Genomic DNA, 23,985 nt, shown 5'->3' with positions numbered 1-23,985 from the left:
TCCAAAGGATGACAGAGCCCTCTGAAAGGGGAAAAGCTGCTCATTAACGCAGAGCAGCATGGGGCCTCGTTAATTGCAGCCTCTGAGGCTGCCCTTTAGATGGTTCCCTGTGAGGGAGGTGGTGAGCCTGGAGGAGGAGGAATGGGGGTAAGAGGATGAGAATGGGTAAAGTATCCTCCACTCTCCAGGTGAACTTGAGAACAGATCGCTGGCATGTTTTGTGATTAAACTGCCTTCTGATTAAACTCAGGAAGGCAGCAAGAACCGCTCAGCTCAGCACATGCAAGTGTCTGGATTCAGGTTTGGGTTTACTTTTCTGTTCTCACACACTTTTCTGTTTTGTAGCTAGTTTGGTGTCATATCCTACAGAGTAAAGTTTTTCAACTCTTTTGAAAAATGTGTTATCACCCACCCCTCCCCAGGAGCCTTTTAATATATTTTTTTAATTGTCCCCCCCCCAGTAGATTTTAATAACATATCATAGTAATATCCAAGATTTTATCATCCCACAAGAAGCAATTTTTGCTTTCTTGCAAGAAGCAAAATGTTTGCATTTTTAAAGAATGAATGCTAAAGAGTAATTTATGGTAAGGAAAGAAGAGTTTTCTTTTTTCTTCACATTTACTAGCAAAGTGATTGTCTGCATTCTTAGCAGGAGCTGAGTGTGCATGTCAGTGTATGGGTATATTTGTACACATTTGTGACTTTTAGCTGGGTCCCCTTAATTGCTAGGTTCACTCCAGGTTACATTCTTCCCCCTTGGTCCTTTGTGATGTCTTTCTGTACACACAGGCATACACAAATGGTTGAAGACTGCAGATTAATAGATTATGACCTATACCAATAAAACACCACGCTATCTAACTTAGAACTATAACAGTATCACCAAATATACCTGGATGCCTTCCCATTCCATCACCCTACCTCCTCCAACCCCAATCAAGATAAACCTCTAATTTGAATGCTGTAATAATGCTTTTTGAAATTGTTTTTGTGTCTCCTCAACTGTTCTGTAATCTCCGAGCATTCATCTAATCTTTGAAGGAAGGAATGATGAACGAATGAATGAATGAAGCAGGGTTACCAATGTATCCCCATCAAAGGAATGGTTCTCAATAAGCATTGCTTGTTTACATGTGTTGTTCCAGTTTTTCAAAACTATTCATTGATTTGCCTCTGTGTGTCAGGCACTGTGCTAAGTAGACATACATAAATATGTACCATGGACTGTAATAAGAAGAATTGCAGCTTCTAAAAATATTAAGTCCAGGCTATGCAGGAGCTAATGCAATTTTCTCCTCAGTGCATTGAAAAATCTATTAGTTAAGAAGGCAGCAATATTTCAGGAAATTAAACCACTGTAACAGTCCAGTTCACAAATCAGAACTCCCAGTGCTTTGAAACGCTCCATTTCATAACATAAAGTACTCAGAGAGGTTCAGACGATCCATAAATGCTCCAGTGACCAATCCCCCCAAGCTTCACAGAGCTAAATAGAGGATGCTTCTTGCCAGGCATGAGCGAGGAAGGGGTCTTGTTGCTACTGATACTGGGAGGAATGTGTTTACAGATCTGTGATCACATTCCTCTTGATTCGCTGCCTTTGTCATCATCCTCCAATTAATTATGCTTGTGGAAGATGGCTGCTCAGTCGATTTCTGAATAATGAGCATTTCAGGTGAAAGCTAGATAACTCATTTTGGGCTGGGGTTATATTTTCTGAATAAATGTTCATTGATGCCTCATAGTGAGCTGGGGTTATATTTTCTGAATAAATATTCACTGACACCTCATAAGATCACTGTCACCCATAAAGACTAATTTGGGGGCTCTTACAAGGTTTCGTGCGAGACCCCATTGTGGGAAGATGGGAACTGTTTCACTTAGCTCTCCTGTTGCTACTGGTCACTTAGAATTTCACAGGAGGTGACCTAGAGATGCTTTTATTGAAATGGGATTTCTGAGTTTCGAAGTAGAATAGCCAGGAAGCCTCCATGCCATGTGACATAGGGTTATCTAAAGGAGCCCTGATCTTCCGTCAACACTTTCTTTTGTTAGTCCTTGAAAAGGGTCCTCTCTCCCTATACATCCAACCCTGTCAAGTTCAGGGCTATCTTTAAAGACTTTTTTTTTATGTGGGCCGTCTTTATTGAATGTGTTACTATATTGCTTCTGCTTTATGTTTTGTTTTATTGGGCAGGAGGGATATGGAATCTTAGTTTCCCAACCAGGGATTGAACCTGCACCTTTTGCATTGGAAAGTGACGTCTTAACCACTCTACTACCAAGGAAGTCCCAGGGCTATCTTATATCTTGTTTCTGAGCAGTAAGCTACCCGGTGATCCAGTGTAAATGACTCCACCAACAACACCTGAAGAAATAAATGCTTCCTATTTCTCCAAGTTAGTGTTTCTTAGGGTGTATTCTGGAACACCTGCTTTAGGGTTCATGGGTCTCTGGTTAACAATTCAGATTTCTGGGCTCTACTCTGGACCTGATAAATCATCACTTCTGGGTATGATCCTGGCAATCTGCATTTTCTGTAGACGTCCTCCAAGGTCTTGATGCCTATCAACTGCCTTCTGTTAATCTTTCTTTTCCATGGATTGCTAGAGTATATTTCAAAATTACAATTGAGATTTTGTGTCTTTGCTAGTGAAAACCTTTTGTTTCTTCCGCTGGTCCCGAGGATATGATCCAGAATTCTTTAGCGTGGTATCCAGAGCACTCCAACATTTGTCTCTCTCCTCCTCCCCAAGGCCTTTTCCATCACTACCGGCTTCAAGCTTTACCTAGATATATCAGATTATACTTATTTTACACACACAAACACACATGACTGTTTATTTATAACTCCATGCCTCACTGATGCAGACACCTCTCCCAACCTGCTTTTCTCGCAATATTTGAAAAACTCAACTTTCAGCTCATTTTGTCCAGATCAAATTGAAGGCTCATCTTTTCCAGACATCTGTGATTATTCTCCCTTCCTTCCAGCGACCCTCCTTTGACTGTCCTTCTTATAGGCTGCTGCTGTGCATACACCTGGAGTTTATCATACTCCATTTATTACCATCTTAGTATTGGAATTGTGGAAGCCAGTTTCTAAAATAGCCCTCAGTGACGGCATCTCCTGGTACACACACTTTTGTCTGATCCCTTCCCACGTTGCCCAAGGCTAACCTGTATAATCAATAAGATGTTGCAAAGATGACACCATGTAACTTCTGAGGCCAAGTCATAAAAGACATCCTAGCTTCTTTCTTGTTCTCTGTTGGATCTCTTACTCTGGGAGAAGCCAGCCACCACATTGTAAAGGCATCCAGACAGACCAAGGGGTGGTCCATCTGGTGAAGAACTGAAGTTTCCTACCAACAGCCCTGGTGGGCTTCACTGGTGGTGCAGACTGTAAAGAATCTGCCTGTAATGCAGGAGACCCGGGTCCGTCCCTGGATCGGGAAGATCCCCTGAAGAAGGAAGTGACGTCCCACTCCAGTATTCTTGCCTGGAGAATTCCATGGACAGAGGAGCCTGTGGGGCTATAATCCATAGGGTCACAAAGAGTCGGACACGACTGAACAACTAATACACAACCAACAGCAAGCGTCACTTCCCAGGCATGTAGTAGGAGTGAGCCATCTTGAAGCAGATCCATTGCATTCAGATGTCTATAAGGTCAACCAAGGTCTTGACTACAACCTGATGAGGAATCCTGAGCCAGAGCCACCCAGAAAGTGGGCTCCCAAATTCCTAACAGAAACTGTGTGAGATAATAAACAATTATTGCGGTTTTAAGCTTCTGTGTCTTGAGATAACTTGTTATGCAGCAAAGGATAATGAATATCCATTAGACCATAAAGTCTTCAAGCACCAGCCATGTTTTATTCATTGTGGACGCTAGTCCCTAGCCCCTTCTCAGTACCTGACCCATATTAAGTGTTCCGTCAATGCTGATTTAAATGATTCCAACTGAGCTAAACTGGAACATTTTTTTTTGCTGGCAAGGGTAAATACAAATGGAGATGACTTTATCTTGTAGGCAAGAATCTCATCTTTTCTTCTAAATATCACCGGTAATACTAACAATTAAAAATAATAGTCAATCCCTATATACAGCATCAGAATTCTCACAAGCCTGTTGAGTATGTTCTGTGTGGATGCCCATTTTGCAGATGAGAAAACAGAGGTACATGGAGCAGTGTTTAATTACTTGGCCAAAGTGACCCAGCCTGGTGAGTGATGGGGCCAGGATTCAAAGCCAGGCAGTCAGACTCCAGAGTGCGAGCTGCTAGCCAATTGAAAAGCTTATGTTGAGCGCTTGCAGTATAGCACACACTGTACCAGACCCTTTCATTCTCTTGCCTCATTTAGTGCTTTTGCAAACCTCATGGGATACATATTTATTTCCCCTCTTTTTTGGGTGAGCAGATTGAGGATGAGAGCAGTGAGCTTGCCAGTGGGAATCTGGCCGTTCAGACTCCTGAGCTTATGTTTAGTTCACAGTCCTCCACGGCACGGCCCAGGGTCCCCCACCCACCCACCCACCCGAGCTTCTTATCCTCCATTTCTCAGCAATTATGTTCTGAACACACAGGTTGGTTGCCACGACAACCACTCAGAAACAACATGAAAGGCAAATGACTTTTCAGACATTCTGCAGCCAGGATGGTTTCTTCTTTAACTTTTAAAAATGAGTCAAGGTGATTTGTAATCCACAAGAAAAAGTGGATAGGTAAAAGAAATGTATTCTTTTTTCCTTTTTGAAAAAAATGTATTGGAATATAGCTGCTTTACAGTGTTGTGTTTCTGCTGTACAGCAAAGTGAATCAGCTATATGTACACATATGTCCCCTTTTTTTTAGGTCCTTCCCATTTAGGTCACCACAGAGCCCTGAGTAGAGTTCCCTGTGCTATACAGTAGGTTCCCGTTAGTTATCAATTTTATACACAGTATCAATAGTGTATATATGTCAATCCCAATCTCCCAGTACATCCGATGCCCCTCCTTCCCCCCTTTGGTGTCCATACATCTGTTTTCTATATCTGTGCCTCTGTTTCTGCTTTGCAAATAGGTTCATCTGTACCATTTTTCTAAATTCCACATATATGCATTAATAGACGATATTTTTTTTTCTCTTTTTGACGTAGGTCACTCTGTATGACAGTCTCCAAGTCCACCCATGTCTCTATAACTCAGTTTCATTCCTTTTAATTATTGTTGTTGCTAAGTTGTGTCTGACTCCTTGTGACCCCATGAACTGCAGCATGCCAGGCTTCCCTGTCCTTCACTATCTCCCAGAATTTGCTCAAACTCATGTCCGTTGACTTGGTGATGCCATCTCATCCTCTGTCACCCTCTTCTCTTCCTGCCTTCAATTTTTCCCAGCATCAGGGTCATTTCTAGTGAGTCAGCTCTTCGCATCAGGTGGCCAAATTATTGGAGATTCAGCATCAGTCCTTCCAGTGAATATTCCAGGTCGATTTCCTTTAGGATTGTCTGAGTCTTCCATTGTATATATGTACTACATCTTCTTTATCCGTTTCTCTGTCGGACATTTAGTTTGTTTCCATGTCCTAGCTGAAGAAATTTATTTTGAGCAGAAAATATTTCTAGGATGATGAGGAAAGATTCCAAATTAGAAATAGAGCAATTCCCTAGGAAGGGAGCAAAATATACTACTCTTACTCCCGTTTTTTCACATGAAAAAATTAATCTCCACAGAGATTTTCAATTCAGGAATACCCAACTCCAAAGCCTTTGTATCTAATTGCCTTGAAAAAAGCTGCTTCTTGGTGAACATAGATTTTACTGATGAAGGCAGGGGCGTGGCTACGACCCTACAGTTACTAGCCCTGAGGAGTGGAGGACAGCTCTGAATAGACCAATAACTATGGGAAGGGTAAAGAAGAAAGAAACACTGCATCATTTCAGAGTAGAGCATCTAAGGCTGGGGGGCTGAAATTTGAGGAAGGGGAAAGGACTCGGTCCTCTCCCCGCACAGTTCATATACTGCGATATTAAGACCTGACCTTTAGTCTAGTTGGAAGTAATGTAAATAAGATAGCACATAGAAAGCTCTCCCCACAGTGCCTGCATGCTTGCGTGCTCAGTCACTAAGTCATGTCTGACTCTCTGCAACCCTATGGACTGTAGCCCACCAGGCTCCTCTGTCCATGGGATTCTCCAGGCAAGAATACTGGAATGGGTTGCCATTTCCTTCTCCAAGGGATCTTCCCAATCCATGGATCGAAGTTGCATCTATCTCTTGCATTTGCACGTGGGTTCTTTGCTACTAGCGCTATCTAGGAAGCCCCCCAGGGAGCTCCCTGATGGCCAGTAAACAGCTCAAGCCCCAGCAAAGGCTAGATAGTATTATCATTATGGGGGCATCCCAGTGCCCCCATAAGAATTGCTTATGCTCCTTTATGTAAGTGGATTCAGTGGTATTCTTAAGCTCAGTTGCATTTTTGCTAATTAAATCTTAGAGCATGTCTGCTTAGAATTATTAACAGCCATTGCAAGGATAATAATCTGTCCATTAACATAAACCTAGCTTTCATTCTTATTATTATTTTAATTACATGAACCCTTTGGCGTGTTCAGTGATGAAGAACATGCTAGGATATTGCTCAGCTAGGTGATGGTGTTTCTACAGGGTACTCTGGGGGTCGGTCTGCATGACACTTTCCAGGTCTCTGTAACTTGCCTCTGAAGATGGTCTTCTCCACATTGATTCCCTGGTGGCTCACATGGTCAGGAATCTGGCTGCAATGCAGGATACCTGGGTTCCTGCAGGTCAGGACAATCCCCTGGAGAAGGGAATGGCTACCCACTTCTAGTATTCTTGCCTGGAGAATTCCATGGACAGAGGAGCCTGGCAGGTTACAGTCCATGGGGTTGCAAAGAGTTGGACACTACCGGACGACTAACACTTTTACTTTCTTTCTGTTGATTCCAAGAATTTAATATCCTCAGTTGGACTGGAGTTTATTGTATGTAGGCTGGAAGTGAGATTAGTAGCAGTGTGGATTGTATGAGGAGACTCCCCCTAAAGGTTATATAGGCGAACACTCACACCCATTTCCGCGCCCCCCCCCCCAAAACCCAGGAGTGTGGTCCAATTTGGAGATTCACTAGAGAGGGCTTCACATTTCCCCATAGATCCCAGTTTGTGATTTATTAATCTTATATATAGAAATATAGGGAAAAGATATGGGTGATTTATTTTCCCTGTTAGAACTATCTCTGTTCCCTGCTTCCTTTTTATTGTCAAAGTTATTAATACCATGGGCTTCCCTGATAGCTCAGTTGGTAAAGAATCCGCCTGCAAAGCAGGAGACCCTGCTTCAGTTCCTAGGTCAGGAAGATCTGCTGAAGACGGGATAGGCTACCCACTCCAGTATTCTTGGGCTTCCCTTGTGGCTCAGCTGATGAAGAATCTACCTGCAATGCAGGAAACCTGAGTTCTATCCCTGGGTTTAATGTCTTATCTTCATCAAATTCCAAATCATGTATCATCTGAATCTGGGTAGCGCTGACACACACTCATTGGGAGAAGGGAAATGGACTTTACTTCCCTCCTCTTTTTTTAAAAAAATAATTTTATTTATTTATATGTATATTTTGCCTGTGGTGGGTTTTGGTTGCTGTGCAGGCTTTTCTCTAGTTTCGGTGAGTTGGGGCTACTCCCTAGTTGCAGTGCCTGGATCTCTCACTCTGGTTTCTCTTGTTGCTGAGCATAGACTCTAGGGCACATGTGCTTTAGTGGTTTCAGTGGAGCACAGGCTCAATAGTTGGGGCACACGGGCTTAGTTTATCCAAGGCATGAGGATCTTCCCAGACCAGGGATTAAACCCGTGTCCCCTGCTTTGGCAGGCAGCTTCTTTACCATAGACCCACCAGGGAAGCCCATTTACTTACCTTCTCTTAATGAATAGATGCTCTGTAATCCTCACAGCAATATTGTGAAGTGAGCGTTTGAAGTTCCCATTTTACAGATGAGAAAACTGAGGCTTATGGTGGTTAAGTGACTTGCCTTGAGTCACATAGCTTATAAGCTTATTAGAAGTGGTGCTAAAAACCAGGTTCTGGGGCTCAACAAGCTGTGCCTTTTTCAATGTACTGTACCGATCTGGACCCAAGCAATTACAGATGCCTCTTCTCCTAATTGGCAAAAATATCACAGGTGGCATTTGAACTGAGGCCTGGTTAAGTCTGCAGTCATACACATGGTCAAATGACTGTGTTGTTACCATAATATGAATGACATCATGCCTACCTCAAGGATTTCTAGTCCAGAGCTGGAAAGAGACATGGAAAATTAGACAGTGTGATGGCTTGTTGTGCCGAAGGAAAGGAAACAGCTCGATTTGGGAGCCCTCACCCAGCCTTGGGCAGCAGGGAGGGGGGCCGGAGGCTGGTGCCTTCTAAGTTGGGACTTGAAGGAAGAGCAAGATTTGGACAGAGGCAGACAGCACAGGTTCCATGCTGCTGCTGAGAGAAGGAGCCATTTGTAACATATACATCTGCTTCTCACCACACGTTCTTCCCCCCTCTAGATTCCTTAGTTTTCTTTCTGGGATTTTCGTTCTGAATACAAACCCATTCGAATGCTTCCTCTACCTCTAATTGAACACTCTAACTTAATTGATTATGTATTAAGTCGGGGACTTGGGGTGACGTTCAGGCCTGGGCTTATGTTGAGATTAATTTATTCCTGTAGTCCTACTGTTCTGTGATGCATCCGAGTGCCTCGCCTGTGTGTGAAAAATAAAGCCGGGAGTTGGAGCCGCCTAATTAGACGGCTTAACCCAACGTCTCCACCAAGCTCTCTTGCTTTGATGGTAACCAAAATAGATGAATAAGTTAATCAAAGGTCTGATTAAATAGCACGACTCTGCGGCATGGGCCGGTGACTGCCAAGCTTCAGTTCAGGCAAATTCTCAGGGGAGTGAGGAAACCAAGCTGAGTTCCAAAGGCCCAGGCTTACACGAAGAAGAGTTTTATAAAACCCACGGGAGGGAATTATTCAGAGTCCTCAGGCGTCAGATCTTAAGGTGATGGCTGGCCTGGAAGCTGACTTCAAAGGAAGACTATGGTTTGGGAAAGGAACACAAACATTTCGCCTGACAGATTCCAGCTATAGCTTTGCATCTTGCTTGGTGAGGATTTGCGACTAATCAGTCTCCTTCCTGTGCCATCCATCTGTCCGTCCGTCCATCCATCTGTCTTCCCATGCATCCTTCCGTCTCCCCAGCCATCCTGCAGATGTGTGTTGTGTCTGTGATGTGTGAGGCTTGGTGCTTTGATCTTGCCATCATTTGTTTAAATTAATGGCCATTCTATTCTGTTAGGTTTGTCCCTCTGGATTCTTTCTCATCTTTCTTCACTCTTCCCCTTGAGCTGATGCCTAAGGGCTGCATCCCCAAGCTTACTTTCTCACTGGATTATGTTTGGGTTTGCCCAGTGGGCTACCCTGGCAGGAGTCCTAGGGGCAGGAGGAGAGGGGGAGCTGAGATCTCTCTCCCTGATCCATCCTGAGGGATTGTTGCAGCAAGGTCATGTCTCTCTTCTGAAGGTCACTGCTCCTGCTAAGGGGCTTATTCATCTGACTCCCCTCTTTGGACACTAGCAGCAGCTGGCATTGGCCCTTCATGCGTTGAGTGGTAACGGCCCCCAACTCTTCCCCTCACCAAGTCTGCCCAGTGCCTTGTTTCTGCCCTTAAATTCTGCATTCATCCACACCCTGACTGATAATGATACACTGGAAGTGACTCCCTTTTATAAACGGCAGAGACTCCCCTCGCAGATTTGGCCAAGTTGACGTGGTGATTAATTGACAGTGTCAGAATATGAACTCAGGTGTATCTGACTCCAGGACCCAAGGTTCAGTTCTGTACTAGATCCCAGAGATGCCCCCAGACTTCAATATTAAGTATTGAAGAGGCATATGCGCACGCGTGTGTGTTAGTTGCTCAGTTCAGTTCAGTCGCTCAGTCATGTCCAATTCTTCGCTGACTCCATGGACTGCAGCACACCAAGCCTCCCTGTCCATAACTAACTCCCAGAGTTTACTCAAACTCATCTCCATTGAGTCGGTGATGCCATCCAACCATCTCATCCTCTGTCATCCCCTTCTTCTCCTGCCTTCAGTCTTTCCCAGTATCAGGGTCTTTTCAAATGAGTCAGTTCTTTGTATCAGGTGGCCAAAGTATTGGAGTTTCAGCTTCAGCATCAGTCCTTCCAATGAACACTCAGAACTGATCTCCTTTTAGGATGGACTTATTGGATCTCCTTGCAATCCAAGGGACTCTCAAGAGTCTTCTCCAACACCACAGTTCAAAAGCATCATTTCTTCATTGGTTGCTCAGTCACGTCCAAGTCTTTACAACCCCATGGACTCCTCTGTCCATAGAATTTTCCAGGTAAGAATAGTGGAGTGGGTTGCTGTTGCCTTCTCCAGGGGATCTTCCTCACCCAGAGATCAAACCCAAGCATAGCTATGTACATACTGGAAATGGGGAGAGAGAATCGGGATGAAGGGTGGGACCACATTTGCTGAGGATCTTTTGTGTACCAAGCAGTTGAGTCCTTTAAACTCCTTCAGTTTTTACATTAGCCATCTATTTGCTATGCTGGATGCCATGATCTTAGTTTTCTGAATGTTGAGCTTTAAGCTTTAATTTAAGCTTTTTCACTGTCCTCTTTCACGTTCATCAAAAGGTTCTTTAGTTCTTCCTCGCTTTCTGCCATAAGGGTGGTGTCATCTGCGTATCTGAGGTTATTGATATTTCTCCCAGAAATCTTGATTCCAGGTTGTGCTTCATCCAGCCCAGCATTTCTCATGATGTACTCTGCATATAAGTTATGTAAGTTAAATAGCATGGTGACTATATACAGCCTTGACATACTCCTTTTCCTATTTGGAACCAGTCTGTTGTTACATGTCCAGGCAGATAGATGGGTAAACACTGGAAACAGTGACTGACTTTATTTTCTGGGCTTCAAAATCACTGCAGATGGTGATTGCAGCCATGAAATTAAAAGACGCTTACTCCTTGGAAGGAAAGTTATGACCAACCTAGACAGCATATTGAAAAGCAGAGACATTACTTTGTCAACAAAGGTCCATCTAGTCAAGGCTATGGTTTTCCCAGTGGTCATGTATGGATGTGAGAGTTGGATTATAAAGAAAGCTGAGTGCTGAAGAATTGATGCTTTTGAACTGTGGTGTTGGAGAAGACTCTTGAGAGTCCTTTGTACTGCAAGGAGATCCAACCAGTCCATCCTAAAAGTGATCAGTCCTGGGTATTCATTAGTAGGACTGATGTTGAAGCTGAAACTCCAATACTTTGGCCACCTGATGCGAAGAGCTGACTCATTTGAAAAGACCCTGATGCTGGGAAAGATTGAAGGCAGGAGGAGAAGGGGACGACAGAGGATGAGATGATTGGATGGCATCACCGACTCAATGGACATGGGTTTAGGTGAACTCCGGGAGTTGGTGATGGACAGGGAGGCCTGGCATACTGCCGTTCATGGGATTGCAAAGAGTCGAACACAGCTGAGCAACTGAACTGAACTGTGATGTAGCAGCAGCTCCATTTTTACTGATAAAGAAACCAAGGCTTAGGGAGATCAACCCTTCCTGTGGGGCTAGAGTCCAGATTTGAACTTTTGTTTTTTTTTTCCCTCCTCCATGCTACCCAGGAACAAGGTGACAGGTTGTAGGCAGTCAATGGTTCTTTCTCTTGAAATTGACACATGGTGAAGAGTTCAGTTTATGTTTTCTTTTTTTCTGCTCAAAATTGTACTCACTTAATGCAAAGAGCCATTGCAAAACTGAGAATAAGGAATAGCTAAAATTGTATTTTCAAACAAATTGGAGATGAAAACAGCATGGAGTAGGTGTGAGAAATGGAATGGGTCATATGGGTTATCAGAGAAGGTCCTTTCTGATAGCTTTCTTAAACTGACTTCGTACACTCCGGTTTCCCATCACTGGATCCTTATATGTTTAAAATGAAGACTGTCACACTTAGTTTTTCTTTACAACATTAGTAGTTGATAATTTTTAAAGTTGGCAAGTATAGATTAAATGTGTGTATGTAACCTGAAAATATATATATATATATATATATATATATACACACACACACACACATATATATGTATGAATGTATGTATATCTGTATCTGGGGCTTCTCTGGTGGCTCAGATAGTAAAGAATCTGCCTACAATGCAGGAGACCCTGGTTCAATCCCTGGATTGGGAAGATCCCCTGGAGAAGAGAATGGCTACCCATTCCAATATTCTTGCCTGGTGAATTCTGTGGACAGAGGAGCCTGGCAGGCTACGATCCATGGGGTCTCAAAGAGTCAGACACGACTGAGCAATTTTTCATATCTATATCTATCTATAGAGAGAGACTGTACTCCTATCATCCCCCAAATGATTGATGTCAGTGGTTTGATGCTGTGCTTCCATTTCTTTTTTCTCTGCATTAATCTGAGTGGATATGTTTTCGTATTGTTTGATTATATCTAGTAGTTAATAAGCAAAAGCAATTTTTAAGCTTCCTTTTTTTTTTTTTTTTTTACTTTTAACATGTCAGTTTCTTTTCATTTCATCTTAGTCTATATTGCTTGTAACAACTGCACAGTGTGCTATCAATGTTTTTTGTCTGCATCAGTTTTTAGTTGTGACATGCAGGGGTTTTTTTTTTTTTTTTTTTTTTTCTTTAGCCACAGCATGAGGTCTCTTTGTTGAGAAGGAAATGAAATGGCAACCCACTCCAGTAATCTTGCCTGGAAAATCTCATGGACAGAGGGACCTTGTGGGCTACAGTCCATGGGGTCACAAAGAGTTGGACACGATTTAGCAATTAAACAACAAATATCGGCTCTTACCTATGGCATGTGGGATCTTAGGGTATATGGGTTCTAGTTCCCTGACCAAGGATCGAACCTGGGGTCCCCTGCATTGGGAGTGTGGAGTCTTAATCACTGTACCACCGGGAAAGTCCCTTATCAAATTTTTTAAATACTATGTTTATATTAACTGTTTAATTTTTCGGCATTTGGATTGTTGCTATTTATTTACTTTCATGACATGGTGATGAACTTCAGGAATAAAACTTTGATCTCGTTCTTAAGTGTGACTTTAAAAAAAAAAAAAAGTGTGTCCTCGAATGGAATTATAAGGACCAAAAGGGAGAATATTTTTTGGAATTTTTATGATGTGACCACATTTTCCATTAAAGGGTTCCATTCCAAATGTTCATTTCTTGAAAACAAGTGTACTTTGGCTTCCATGGAGATTCCTGTGGCAGCTGAGACAATACCCTGTCCATAGGGTCTTCATAAATGACCTGTGCTTCTGGAAGCTTTCATCACACTGGTGTTCAGTATTACTGTTAGCCTTCATTATCATTAGTATTAGTCATAGTACTAGTAGTATCATTAGTAGTATCATCAAATGGTACTAAGGTATGTGACTCGCTGATGTTCCCACCACCTGAGGGACATTGGTTGTTCCTTTGTTTGCTCTTGTATGTTCTCAGTTGCTCGGTCGTGTCTGACTCTTTGGGACCCCATGGACTGTAGCTTGCCAGGCTCCTCTGTGTATGGAATTTTCCAGGCAAGAAAAGTGTACGCCTTAATGATACTATTAAGTAGTCATTTTTAATGACACAGAAATGGAATAAGACTTTAAGAAATATATCTATCCAGGAACAATTAGACATCGGTTGCAAAAATATATACAGTATGATTCAATTTTTGAAACTTTTATTTATTTTGTGAATATTATTTTCTCCAATGAGCCTATATAATTTCTATAATAACAGAAATCTTATTTTAAAATATCTGAGTGTAGTATTTGCATAGGGTAGTTATTTCAAAAACATTACTCTCCTTCTCCCTTGATTCAGATACATTTTTCTTCCAAAAGAACTTCACAAGCCAAACTGTAAATTACATGAATAAATCTTTAAGAAAACATTCATTCATTTACTCAACAATTTTTATTGGAACCTTTTTATGTACCAGGCACTATTTATAATGCTTGTACAAAAAAATTAAATGTAGTGATTTTTTTTTTTTTTTTTGCTTTCTCCTACTCTTTCTCTTCACTTCCCTGTCTAGTCTGAAGTTTCCTGGATCCCCAACAAACACTACTCTGGGATTTATGGTCTGATGAAGCTCGTCCTCACCAAGACTCTTCCTGCCAACCTGGAGAGGGTCATCGTCCTTGACACAGACATCACCTTTGCAACAGACATTGCCGAGCTCTGGGCTGTGTTCCACAAGTTCAAAGGTAATTGTAGCTCTTTTTTTTTTTTTTCCTGATATCTGAAGGTGTCAAATGACATAACAAGAATAGCAATTGTATTTTTTTTTTTAATGTGAGGGCAACTCTTAATGAGGTCATGCTAATGAAATAGACAAGGAATTATAAATAGAGGTGAGCATCAGTTCTACTCTCACTTGGTACTTGTTAGAGGAAAACAGGGATTGGCTTGTATGTCTTTAATAATTGAAAAAGTAAGATCTGTGTTCATAGGAAGAACCCAATTGAGGGTTGTTGAATTGCTTTGTAAGAGACAGATATCAAATGTGTGTATTTTGTGTGCCCATAATTGAGTGTTGGCTTCTTTGTGTGGAGACGCACATTTATCGGTTTTCCCTTTTTATCAAATGATACTTTGATTGCTGAGAAAGCCTGTGAGATGGTGGTGATGGGTATTCATTATAGAGTGTTTGAAAATGTTCTTATGACTTTTTCTTTCATTAAAAAGTTGATGGTTTATCATTTTAAAGAAGTATGTAAGTTTGGCTTTCTAAGAGGTTCTTTCTAGTCAGTTTCTTTGTAGTTTTTATTGTTAACTCTTGTCACTGCCCCAAGGTATGTGTGAGTATCAGGTGGGAAATTGTGAGGACAATCAGTGTTTATAACTGGTGTGGATTCATGAGAGAAGTGGCAGGCACAAACCCTACTATTATTTTAATACCCCTCTACCAGGTGTCATCCTTTAAATTATGATATTAGTTTTATATTCTCAATATTAGACAAATACATTGAGAGATAAACCTAGTGGTGTGTTGTTTTTTTTTTTTCCTGACTTCTGCACTCTGGCTTCTGTGTTTAAAATCCCTTCTGCCTCTTCTCTATAGCTCCTTATCCTCTGAAGGTGAAATATTGCTTAGTGATTTTAAATCACAGCATTCTCAAGAATCACAGGCTATTCCAGTTGGTTTCTGTTTCCATTCACTGACAGAAGAGTAAATTCCTCACCCACTCCAGTCTCTGCCTGCTTCCTTCTGGGAGCCTCCCAGCTTTGGGATAATTGAAAAAAGTCCTCAGCACACCACGGGGGCAAAACACTCTGACCCTTGGCTCTTTTCCTTGTCAGGATCAAAACTTTCCTTATTCATGTCAATAATGACACTAATAGACTGTTGAAACAGAGCATGTCTCAGCTTTCCGATCTCTTCTTCATAGAATGTTTGGATCTGTTGTTTTAGTTCACAAATAAAGGAACAGAAGCTTGGTGGGATGCAAGGTTCCACTTGGAGCTGAGACCGCAGTGCATGTGTGTGTTGTCTTCCCTGAGCATCTCTTTTCAAGTCCCCCATCACATCTATTTGTTTTTGTTTTTTCCTGATTACACTGCACTCATTAGGGACTTTTTTTTCTATAGTTATGTGGCATTTTATTCCTATTTCAGTGCTGACCTTCAGTATTCAGTGATGTATTTATTCAGCAGGCATTTGTTGCATCCCCGCCAGGGATCACCGGCTATAAGAAGTCATCCACTGGGCCCTGGCTGATGAAAAGTGAAGGGGAGGGAGAGTCACCACCTCCCATGGAGGAAGGGAACTCCACCTCCAGCTGGGACCATGTGACTGTAGAGGTGATGATCATGTCTGTCTTGCAGGATGAGAGTAGTGATTGTGTGTGGTAGACACTCACATTCCCCTTTGGGAGGAAAGGCTCATTCCTCCAGCTGCTGGAAGACTGCCTGCAGGTGGGCTCTGCTCTCAGCCCTCTTTGGGGAGTGGTCTCAGGTGAAGAGAGTCACCTTGCCCGGGGCCACACCCCACCCCATGGACTGACTAATGCATGTGATATCTTGCAGGATCCACTGGCGTCTGCCAGGCAGCCCCATTTCTCCCTGTGCCCAGTCCTGCTGGCATGCCGCCCCTTTCATAGATGTTGTCCTGAGAATTCTCCCTAAGTTAACCCCCAGCGGGCTCACTCCCATTCCCGCGTCTACTTCCCGAGAAACTCAGCCTGCCATATGCATTCAGAGCTGCAAGTCTCTCCTGGATGAGTGTAACCCAGCAAGATCCCAGGGACAGGTGGTCCCTAAAGGTAACCTGTCACTGGGAAATCACATCTATTCTGTCCCAGCAAGGATCTGCCACAGCGCTGGTAGGGTTCTGTCACCAGTCACAAGCACAGTAATAATCTGGTGTTAAGCCCGCCCACCCCCATATCCCCGTGGATGGGAAGGCATCCAAGGCTCTTGCTGCTCCCGGAGATGACCCAAGGACGTGGATTTGGAGGGCTCAGAGACTCAAGGCAGCTCCTGCGGCAGAGCAGAGTATGTGGGCCAAGGTCAGGGCCAGGGAAGTTTGACTGCAAGGAGTTCAGTTAATGGGCTGCATTTTATTTGCTCATCCTCTCGTTGGTTCATTTCGAGCATTAGTCAGGCCCCCACAGTGCAGAGGAATCTATTAGATGCTGTTGTTAGAACAGGGCACCTGCCTTCAAGGAGCTCACAAACAAGGGGTACTGTGTCTGTGTTTACCTATCACCAGCAAAGGAGTGTAACAAGTGTCTGAGGTTTTCCCATGCCCGCCCTAACTTTTCTGGGGAAATAAGGAAATGAAAAGTAAGTAAGCTCTTCTCTTTTCCATATGGCACTCTTTAGTATAGGGGTGTGTGTGTGTGTGTGTGAGAGAGAGAGAGAGAGAGAGAGAGAGAGATTATTTTTTCTAAATGGAATGATTAGAAGCCAGTTCATGGAATAGGAAGGAAGTCCCTTAGGACAGACCCATAAATGTGAAACACTCTGATCCAGGAGGGAAGGTTCCCCTCTCATAAAGGTAATCGCAGTTGATATGTTTCACTGTAAACCTTTTGAGTGACATTGATGCCATTTGGCCTTGCTGGGTTTTCTCTGGTCTGGAACACCTAGTTTATCTGGGCTGCAGTGACTCTAGTGTTCAGTCTCATATAGACTTGACTCCTTAAGGATGCTGTGAAATCCCCCTTGCCTAAACTCATTACATGGAGAACCTAGTAAAGAGCTTTTTAGTAAGGACTTAGACCAGCCTCAGTCTCTGCTGTGGTCATCGCCTCCGTGGCATTTGCCTGTCTCTGCATCCTGATCAAGTCTACTCCAACTGGCATGGGGGCAGAATCAAAGGCATAAGGAAGTGTGATTTTCCCCAGATTTGAGAAATAAAACCTCCATCTGCAGAATACTGGCCCAGCTTGCGAAGTTCCAGGACACCCTCTTTAAAGTAGCTGTGAGCCCTAGGAAGTCTCCGCATGTATTCATCATGGTCCAGTAGAATAAGCCAGAACTAGAGCCCCTCTGGAGACTCTGTGACTACAGGCAGGTTACTTGACTCCTCTGGGCCTCAGTGAGCCAAGAACAATGCCAGCAGGGTCCTTGCAGGAAATGCACAGATAGTTTGCATTATTCTTCCCATGTTCCATTTTCTCTAAGGACTCCTGCCAGCAGGTGTGGGGTAACAGCAGATACCATTAATGGGTGTCTGCTCCATTACCTTGCAACTTTGCCCACAAAGCCATGGGGCAGCTGTAAAGTGTACAATAATGTAAAAAGGCCAAATATGAAGAACTTTGGAAGTATTGTTTTTGAAAAGACATTTAAGAACTTCTGTGGTTTTAATCACTTGCCTTGAAGGGGTTTTTGGACCCTCTTAGAACCTTTGTGTGGGACCTTCCCGCATCCCTTCTTCCCTGTTCCTCCAACCCCACCTTCCACATCTATTTGGTCACTCATTCATTAATTCATTATCTTTTGAGCCCTTGGACCTGTCCTTGGCCCTGGGGATAAAAATAGTAAGTCACACAGACCCAGACCTGCCCCCGTGTTGCTAATTCCTATCAGATGTTTTTTTCTGTGTCAGGAGCCAGACTATCTTGTTTCCCCCTCAAAAGTCTCTAAGTGTCTTGCCTGAGACCCTACAACCTGCACGAGGCCATGGTGGAGCCTGGATGGAAGCCAGGCCGACCCCAGGCTGACCTCAGAGCCTACTAGGTGTTTAACTACTAGATTCTAGATCCAACTGAACTCACAGTTACATTAAAATGTGGAAAGTACCTTGAAAGGCAGAATTGACGGTGAAGTAGAATCACATTTGAGGGTGCCTTGGCAATGGCACCCCACTCCAGTACTCTTGCCTGGAAAATCCCATGTATGGAGGAGCCTGGTGGGCTGCAATCCATGGGGTCACTAAGAGTCAGACACGACTTCACTTTCACTTTTCACTTTCATGCATTGGAGAAGGAAATGGCAACCCACTCCAGTGTTCTTGCTTGGAGAATCCCAGGGATGGGGGAGCCTGGTGGGCTGCCGTCTCTGGGGTCACACAGAGTCACACACGACTGAATCGACTTAGCGGCAGCAGCCTTGGCCAAGGGGCTTCCCTGATGGTTCAAACAGTAAAGAATCTGCCTGCAACGCAGGAGACCCAGGTTCAATCCCTGGGTCAGGAAGGGCCCCTGGAGAAGGGAATGGCAACCCACTCCAGTAACTCTTGCCTGGAGAATTCCATGGACAGAGGAGCCTGGTGGACTATAGTCCAAAGGGTCGCAAAGAGTCAGACACGACTGAAGCGACAAAGCAGCAGCAGCAGTCCAGGCCAGGGAGGCTTGTGAAGGGAAGAAGCAATGGCAACATTAGCCTGATGGCCCCGCATAGAAGGGATGCAGTATCCAGAGGCCAGAGGTCCAGAGAGAGAGCCGTGCAGACACTGAAACACACTGCAGTCTGTTCCTCAAACAGACCAGGCGGGCCCTGCCTTGGTCATTTGCTCTGATGTCCCCGTGCTGGGAATGCTAGTCCCATAGGTCCCTCCCTGTCTTGCTGCCAGAACTCCCTTTAAGGTTTTGCTCCAAGCTCAGCTTCTCTCAAGATTTCCACCAACTGGCCCCTTTAATCCTGCAACCTGGGATACCATCCTATCCCTCTCACACTGTTCTTTCCTATTTTTTACTGCACCCATCATCTTCTAATCTAGTCCATAATTGCTTATTAAGATTGTTCTGCTCCACCCAGGCAGCCACACAGACTCCCAGATACCAAGGACCTGGCTGGCTTTACCTGATTATTCTGTGTCTTTCCAGCTATTACATACGTACCTTGAGGGCAGGGGTCTTTGTCTTCTTCCTGACGATTTCCCAGCACCTAGAACAATACCTGGAAGGTGCTCCTTAAATAAATGAACAGATAAAACGTGATTCCAGGTTTGCAGAATAGGAAATAAGGCAAGAGAACCACAAAAGGTTTTGTCAAGTGCAGCTTTGGTTTTTATCTAAAGGTAACTGAAAACCAGTTGAGAGTTTTAGGTACAGAAAAGGATGCTAAGATTTTCAGATTTGAAAAGGCTCCTTTGGCTGCAGCGTGGGGTTGTTCTATAAGATGAACCAGGAAACCAGTGCCTTGAAAGAAAGTTTTGGCAGCAGGTGGGAGGTTGTCTACTGCTGTGGTCCAAGCAAGATATGACAGTGGACTTTCAGCAGGATGTTGCCCTTGGGGGCAGCAGGTGATGTCGAAGAGAGACGAAGGCGGGAGTGGAGTGGATGGCCCCAGGTGACGGATTCCATGTTGGGCGTGTGCAGATGGAATGAATAGGTCTGGATCTTACAAAAGAGTCTGGGCTGGAGGTATCTTTAGGTGATTGATTTTTGGAATGAAAACAAAGCTATTTTATTAAAGTGTTCCCTTTGGGCTATGATAGTTTCCTTTTCTGATTTCCAGGTATAGAATCCAGGGGTGCCGATGCTGTGGTTCCCAGCCCTGAAGGGAGGGTGGCTGGCTGGATCTGCTGTTTATCCAATGGGAGGTTCACTGGGTGATGGCAGGTAGGGGTCAGCACATCCAAAGGCTGGGCAAGGTGTGATTGGCAGGCTGGGATTAGCAAGGATGGGGAGCATACTTCTCGGGAGAAAGGGCCACGGAGTGCACCCTGATTGTGCCAGGAGACCCTGACGGTGCAGCTCACACCCAGTGAGCAATGTCAGTTCCTGCGTCTAGTTACCACTATGTCACCAAGCCAACCACGTCCTGATTGCCCTGTCTGCATGACTCATGGGATGGGACAGGACAGCCACGCCCATGCTCCCCAGGGTCCCCCGATGGGGCAAAGGGACCTCTGTCCACTGTGTGAATTTCCTTCATGCACAGGGATGCAGGCTCTCTATGAAGTGAGCTAGAGAGACACTATGAGTCACCTAGGGAAAAGAAAGAAAGAGAAGTTTCTGGAGTCCTGTGAGGTATGTCTTCCACCTCATCCTCGTTCAGCTCAAGGGTCCACTCCCGGAGCTGCTGACATAGACGTCCAGGGCCTTTCCTAAGGCTGCCTCCCATCCATTCCCTCACCGCCGTTCTAACCTTGGCACTACTCACGTCTCTGGACCTGTTTCTTACTGGCAGAGTGGGGATGATGACGTGGTAAGGGTGATGTGAAATGAGACGTAAAAAGTCTCAGAACGGCGCCTGATGCAGAGGAAGGACCAGCAGTGTGTCATTGCTGCTGTTTCGAATATATGAGAGTCATTTTACTGTCGTCACAGTAAGACAGCTGTCTGCCTACCTAAAAGAGTCAGGATGGGAAAATCTTCATCTTAGAGGAGACGGTGTTCGTCCTCTACGAGTAAGAAAATTTCCCCAGATATCCTCGATCAAGATGAGGATGGGGTGGTGGGGGCGGGGGGGGGGGGATACAATTATACAATGGAATATTGCTCAGCCATTAAAAAGAAGGAAATAATGCCATATGCAGCAACATGGTTAGACCTAGAGATGGTCATCCTGAGTGAAATAAGTCAGAGAAGGAGAAAGTAAGTCAGAAAAGGAATGTCAAAAATAAGTTTGACATCCCTTATATGTGAAATCTAAAATGAAATGATACACTTGAACTTAGAAAACAGAAAAGCACTTACAAACTTAGAGAACAAACTTCTGGTTGCCTGCACATACTGCTTGTGTTTAAAACAGATAACCAACAAGGATATACTGTAGAGCACAGGGAACTCTGCTCAATGTTACGTGACAGCCGGGGTCAGAGGGGAGTTTGGAGGAGAATGGGTACGTGAATATGAATGGCTGAGTCCCCTTGCTGTCCACATGAAACTATCACAACATTGTTAATCGGCTATACTCCAATACAAAATAAAAAGTTGTGTTTTTTTTAAAAAAGCTAAATGATAAAAAAAAAATTTTTAATGAGGATGGGGGCTTGGGAGGAAGGTCATGTAAGAAGAAGAATCAAGATTTTGTCCTGATGGGAGTCACCAACTGTGTGTCTCAGTGGGGAGAGCAGAGACCATGGAGTGTGAGGTTCTAGGACCTGAGTGGAGGCCCGGCTGTCCCCTGCAATTTACACTTCAGTTTTAATAGAAATAATATTTCAGAAACAAAAGATGTAACTCACCTAGTCCTTTGCAGAGATCTGGTAAATTATCTCACTTTTTGATGCAGATTTTTTCACATTTTACAGTTTCTGAAACTGAGATGTGACTTAACAAAGCCCCTTGACTGTTGATCTTTTTCTCCTAGAAAATGTTTTGCTATATCAGTGTCCCCTTAGAATCTAGAAAATATGCCACTGCTATTTTTATCAGTATTGTTTCTCTAGGTTTTCCTTTTATCTTAGAGTGCTGGAGGGAAAATGGAGGGTGGGTTGAGTTCTGGGCTAGACAAGGAAGAACTGAATTGGGAGGCTGATTAGAATCAGTGAGAGAGAAGGATCTTAGGGTCTCAGATCTTAGGGTCCCCTTGAGGACCTTTTATTGTGTGACCATAGGGCCCTGGAACTTGTTCTGTTGCCATCTTTGGTAAATACCCTGAGTCTCACAGTTAGAATGGTTACCACCTCCTGACGGGCCCACAGGATTTTTTTTTAAATTTCAGGGAGAAATAATGATAAGTTTAAGGATTAAGACTATAGGGAGTTCCTCTGCCCAAAGGTATTTTCTTTCTCATTCAGACACTCGATAAATGTTTACTGAACACCTACTTGGTACTGGTTGCACAAGTTATGCAATCTAAGGCCTAATGCAGTAGAAATTCATGTGACTAATTCATCCTTATTTGAAAAATATCAGACACTTCCGGGGAACATTTTGGGGTTACCTGCCATTAGTGTGAATTACTCACTTCAGTTGCTTTTCTAATATTTTTCTGATATCAACTACCTTGAGTGAAGGAAATTTTGATCGTGAATGTAGCCCCTGTGGGTGCCTGGATGCGTGGGCTGTCCTAGGTCATTCTGGGGGAATTAAGAGATGAGAAGGTGGGGCAGGATCAAATAAAGGTACTGAAGACTTAGTGGGGGTAACTGTGAGAGACAGATGCAGACCAAGTAGCAGATGCAGACCAAGTAGCAGGAAGAGGCAAGAAGCAAATACTTACTGAATCAGTTTATGAAGGGACTTCCCTGGCAGTCCAGTGGTTAGGCTTAACCTTCCAATGCAGGGAGTGCCAGTTTGATCCCTAGTCAGGGAGCTCAGGTCCCACATACCTCATAGCCAAATAATCAGAACAAAGAACAGAAGGAATACTGTAACAAATTCAATAAAGACTTTAAAAGTGGTCCACATCAAAAAAAAAAAAAACTTTAAAAAATAAATTTATGGAGTTAGAGACAAAGCCCATCTTGAGAATCACGTGCTCAGGAAAAAGGTTTTTTGTTCTTTTTGTTCTATAAGTATCTGGGCCAAAGGGGTCTTCCCTGAGGGTTAGCTCTGTTCCAAGTCTATATTAGTGAAATACCAAATCAGATTAACAGGCATATGCTAGTCAAGCAGCTAATGGTCATTTGCAATTGTGTTCTCTGAGCAGTAATTCTGAATTGCAGGGTGGAGGCTTTCAGTATCAGAATTAATTACCTGTGGTGTCTTTGCAAACTGTGCAACTCCAAGGCCCCTCCCATCTCCTACCAGCAGTCTGGACAGCACCAATGCTTTGGCTACCGTTGCTTTCATGCATTCAGAGAAGGCGATGGCACCCCACTCCAGTATTCTTGCCTGGAAAATCCCACGGATGGAGGAGCCTGGTAGGCTGCAGTCCATGGGGTCGAGAAGAGTCGGACACGACTGAGCAACTTCACTTTCACTTTTCACTTTCATGCATTGGAGAAGGAAATGGCAACCCGCTCCAGTGTTCTTGCCTGGAGAATCCCAGGGACAGGGAAGCCTGGTGGGCTGCCATCTATGGGGTCGAACAGAGTCGGACACGACTGAAGCACCTTAGCAGCAGCAGCAGCTTTCATGCAAGGTTTCTCCACCTCGGTGCTCTTGACATTTGAGGTTGGGTAAATCATCATTATGGGGGGCTGTCCTGTCATCCCTTGCCTCTACTCACTAGATGCCAGTTGCACCCCCTTCCCCAGTTGTGACAAGCAAACATATCTCCAGGCATCTGCAAGTGTCCCCTGAAGGACAGTCTTTCTCTGTTGTGAACCACTTCCTTAGTGGTTCCATTACTGATTTTTGAAAAAGGTATAGGATGTCCAGTGCTGATGGTGCTGCTTTACGTGGTTGATAATGGCCAGTGCCAAAGAAGAAATGAAATCTGAACTTTCTGCTGCTTGTTTATTGGTTCACATCTTGGAGACCCCCTTGCCATGTGCCCTTAATGAATGACTTTCAGAGTCAACCCTATGCTCAAGCTTCTACTGTGTGCACTTCAGACTTCCTGTCCCCCTTTTTTATGCTCAACA

The 23,985-nt window shown here is 43.9% G+C and overlaps 1 protein-coding gene across 2 annotated transcripts in view; it reads left to right on the top strand.

Annotated features, from left to right (window-relative positions):
- Positions 1-23,985, top strand: part of LARGE1 (LARGE xylosyl- and glucuronyltransferase 1) — a 613,949-nt gene that overhangs the window by 343,109 nt on the left and 246,855 nt on the right. For both annotated transcript variants that reach the window (XM_061417244.1, XM_061417245.1), the window contains exon 6: positions 14,146-14,317. In XM_061417244.1, coding sequence (XP_061273228.1) covers positions 14,146-14,317 — 172 coding nt within the window. The remainder of the gene's footprint in view (positions 1-14,145; positions 14,318-23,985) is intronic.

This window comes from Bos javanicus, chromosome 5 (genome assembly GCF_032452875.1).
Source record: "Bos javanicus breed banteng chromosome 5, ARS-OSU_banteng_1.0, whole genome shotgun sequence".
NCBI classification, from domain to species: domain Eukaryota; kingdom Metazoa; phylum Chordata; class Mammalia; order Artiodactyla; family Bovidae; genus Bos; species Bos javanicus.
The sequence above is the reverse complement of the archived record's forward strand: the minus strand, read 5'-3'. Positions and strand labels throughout refer to the sequence as shown.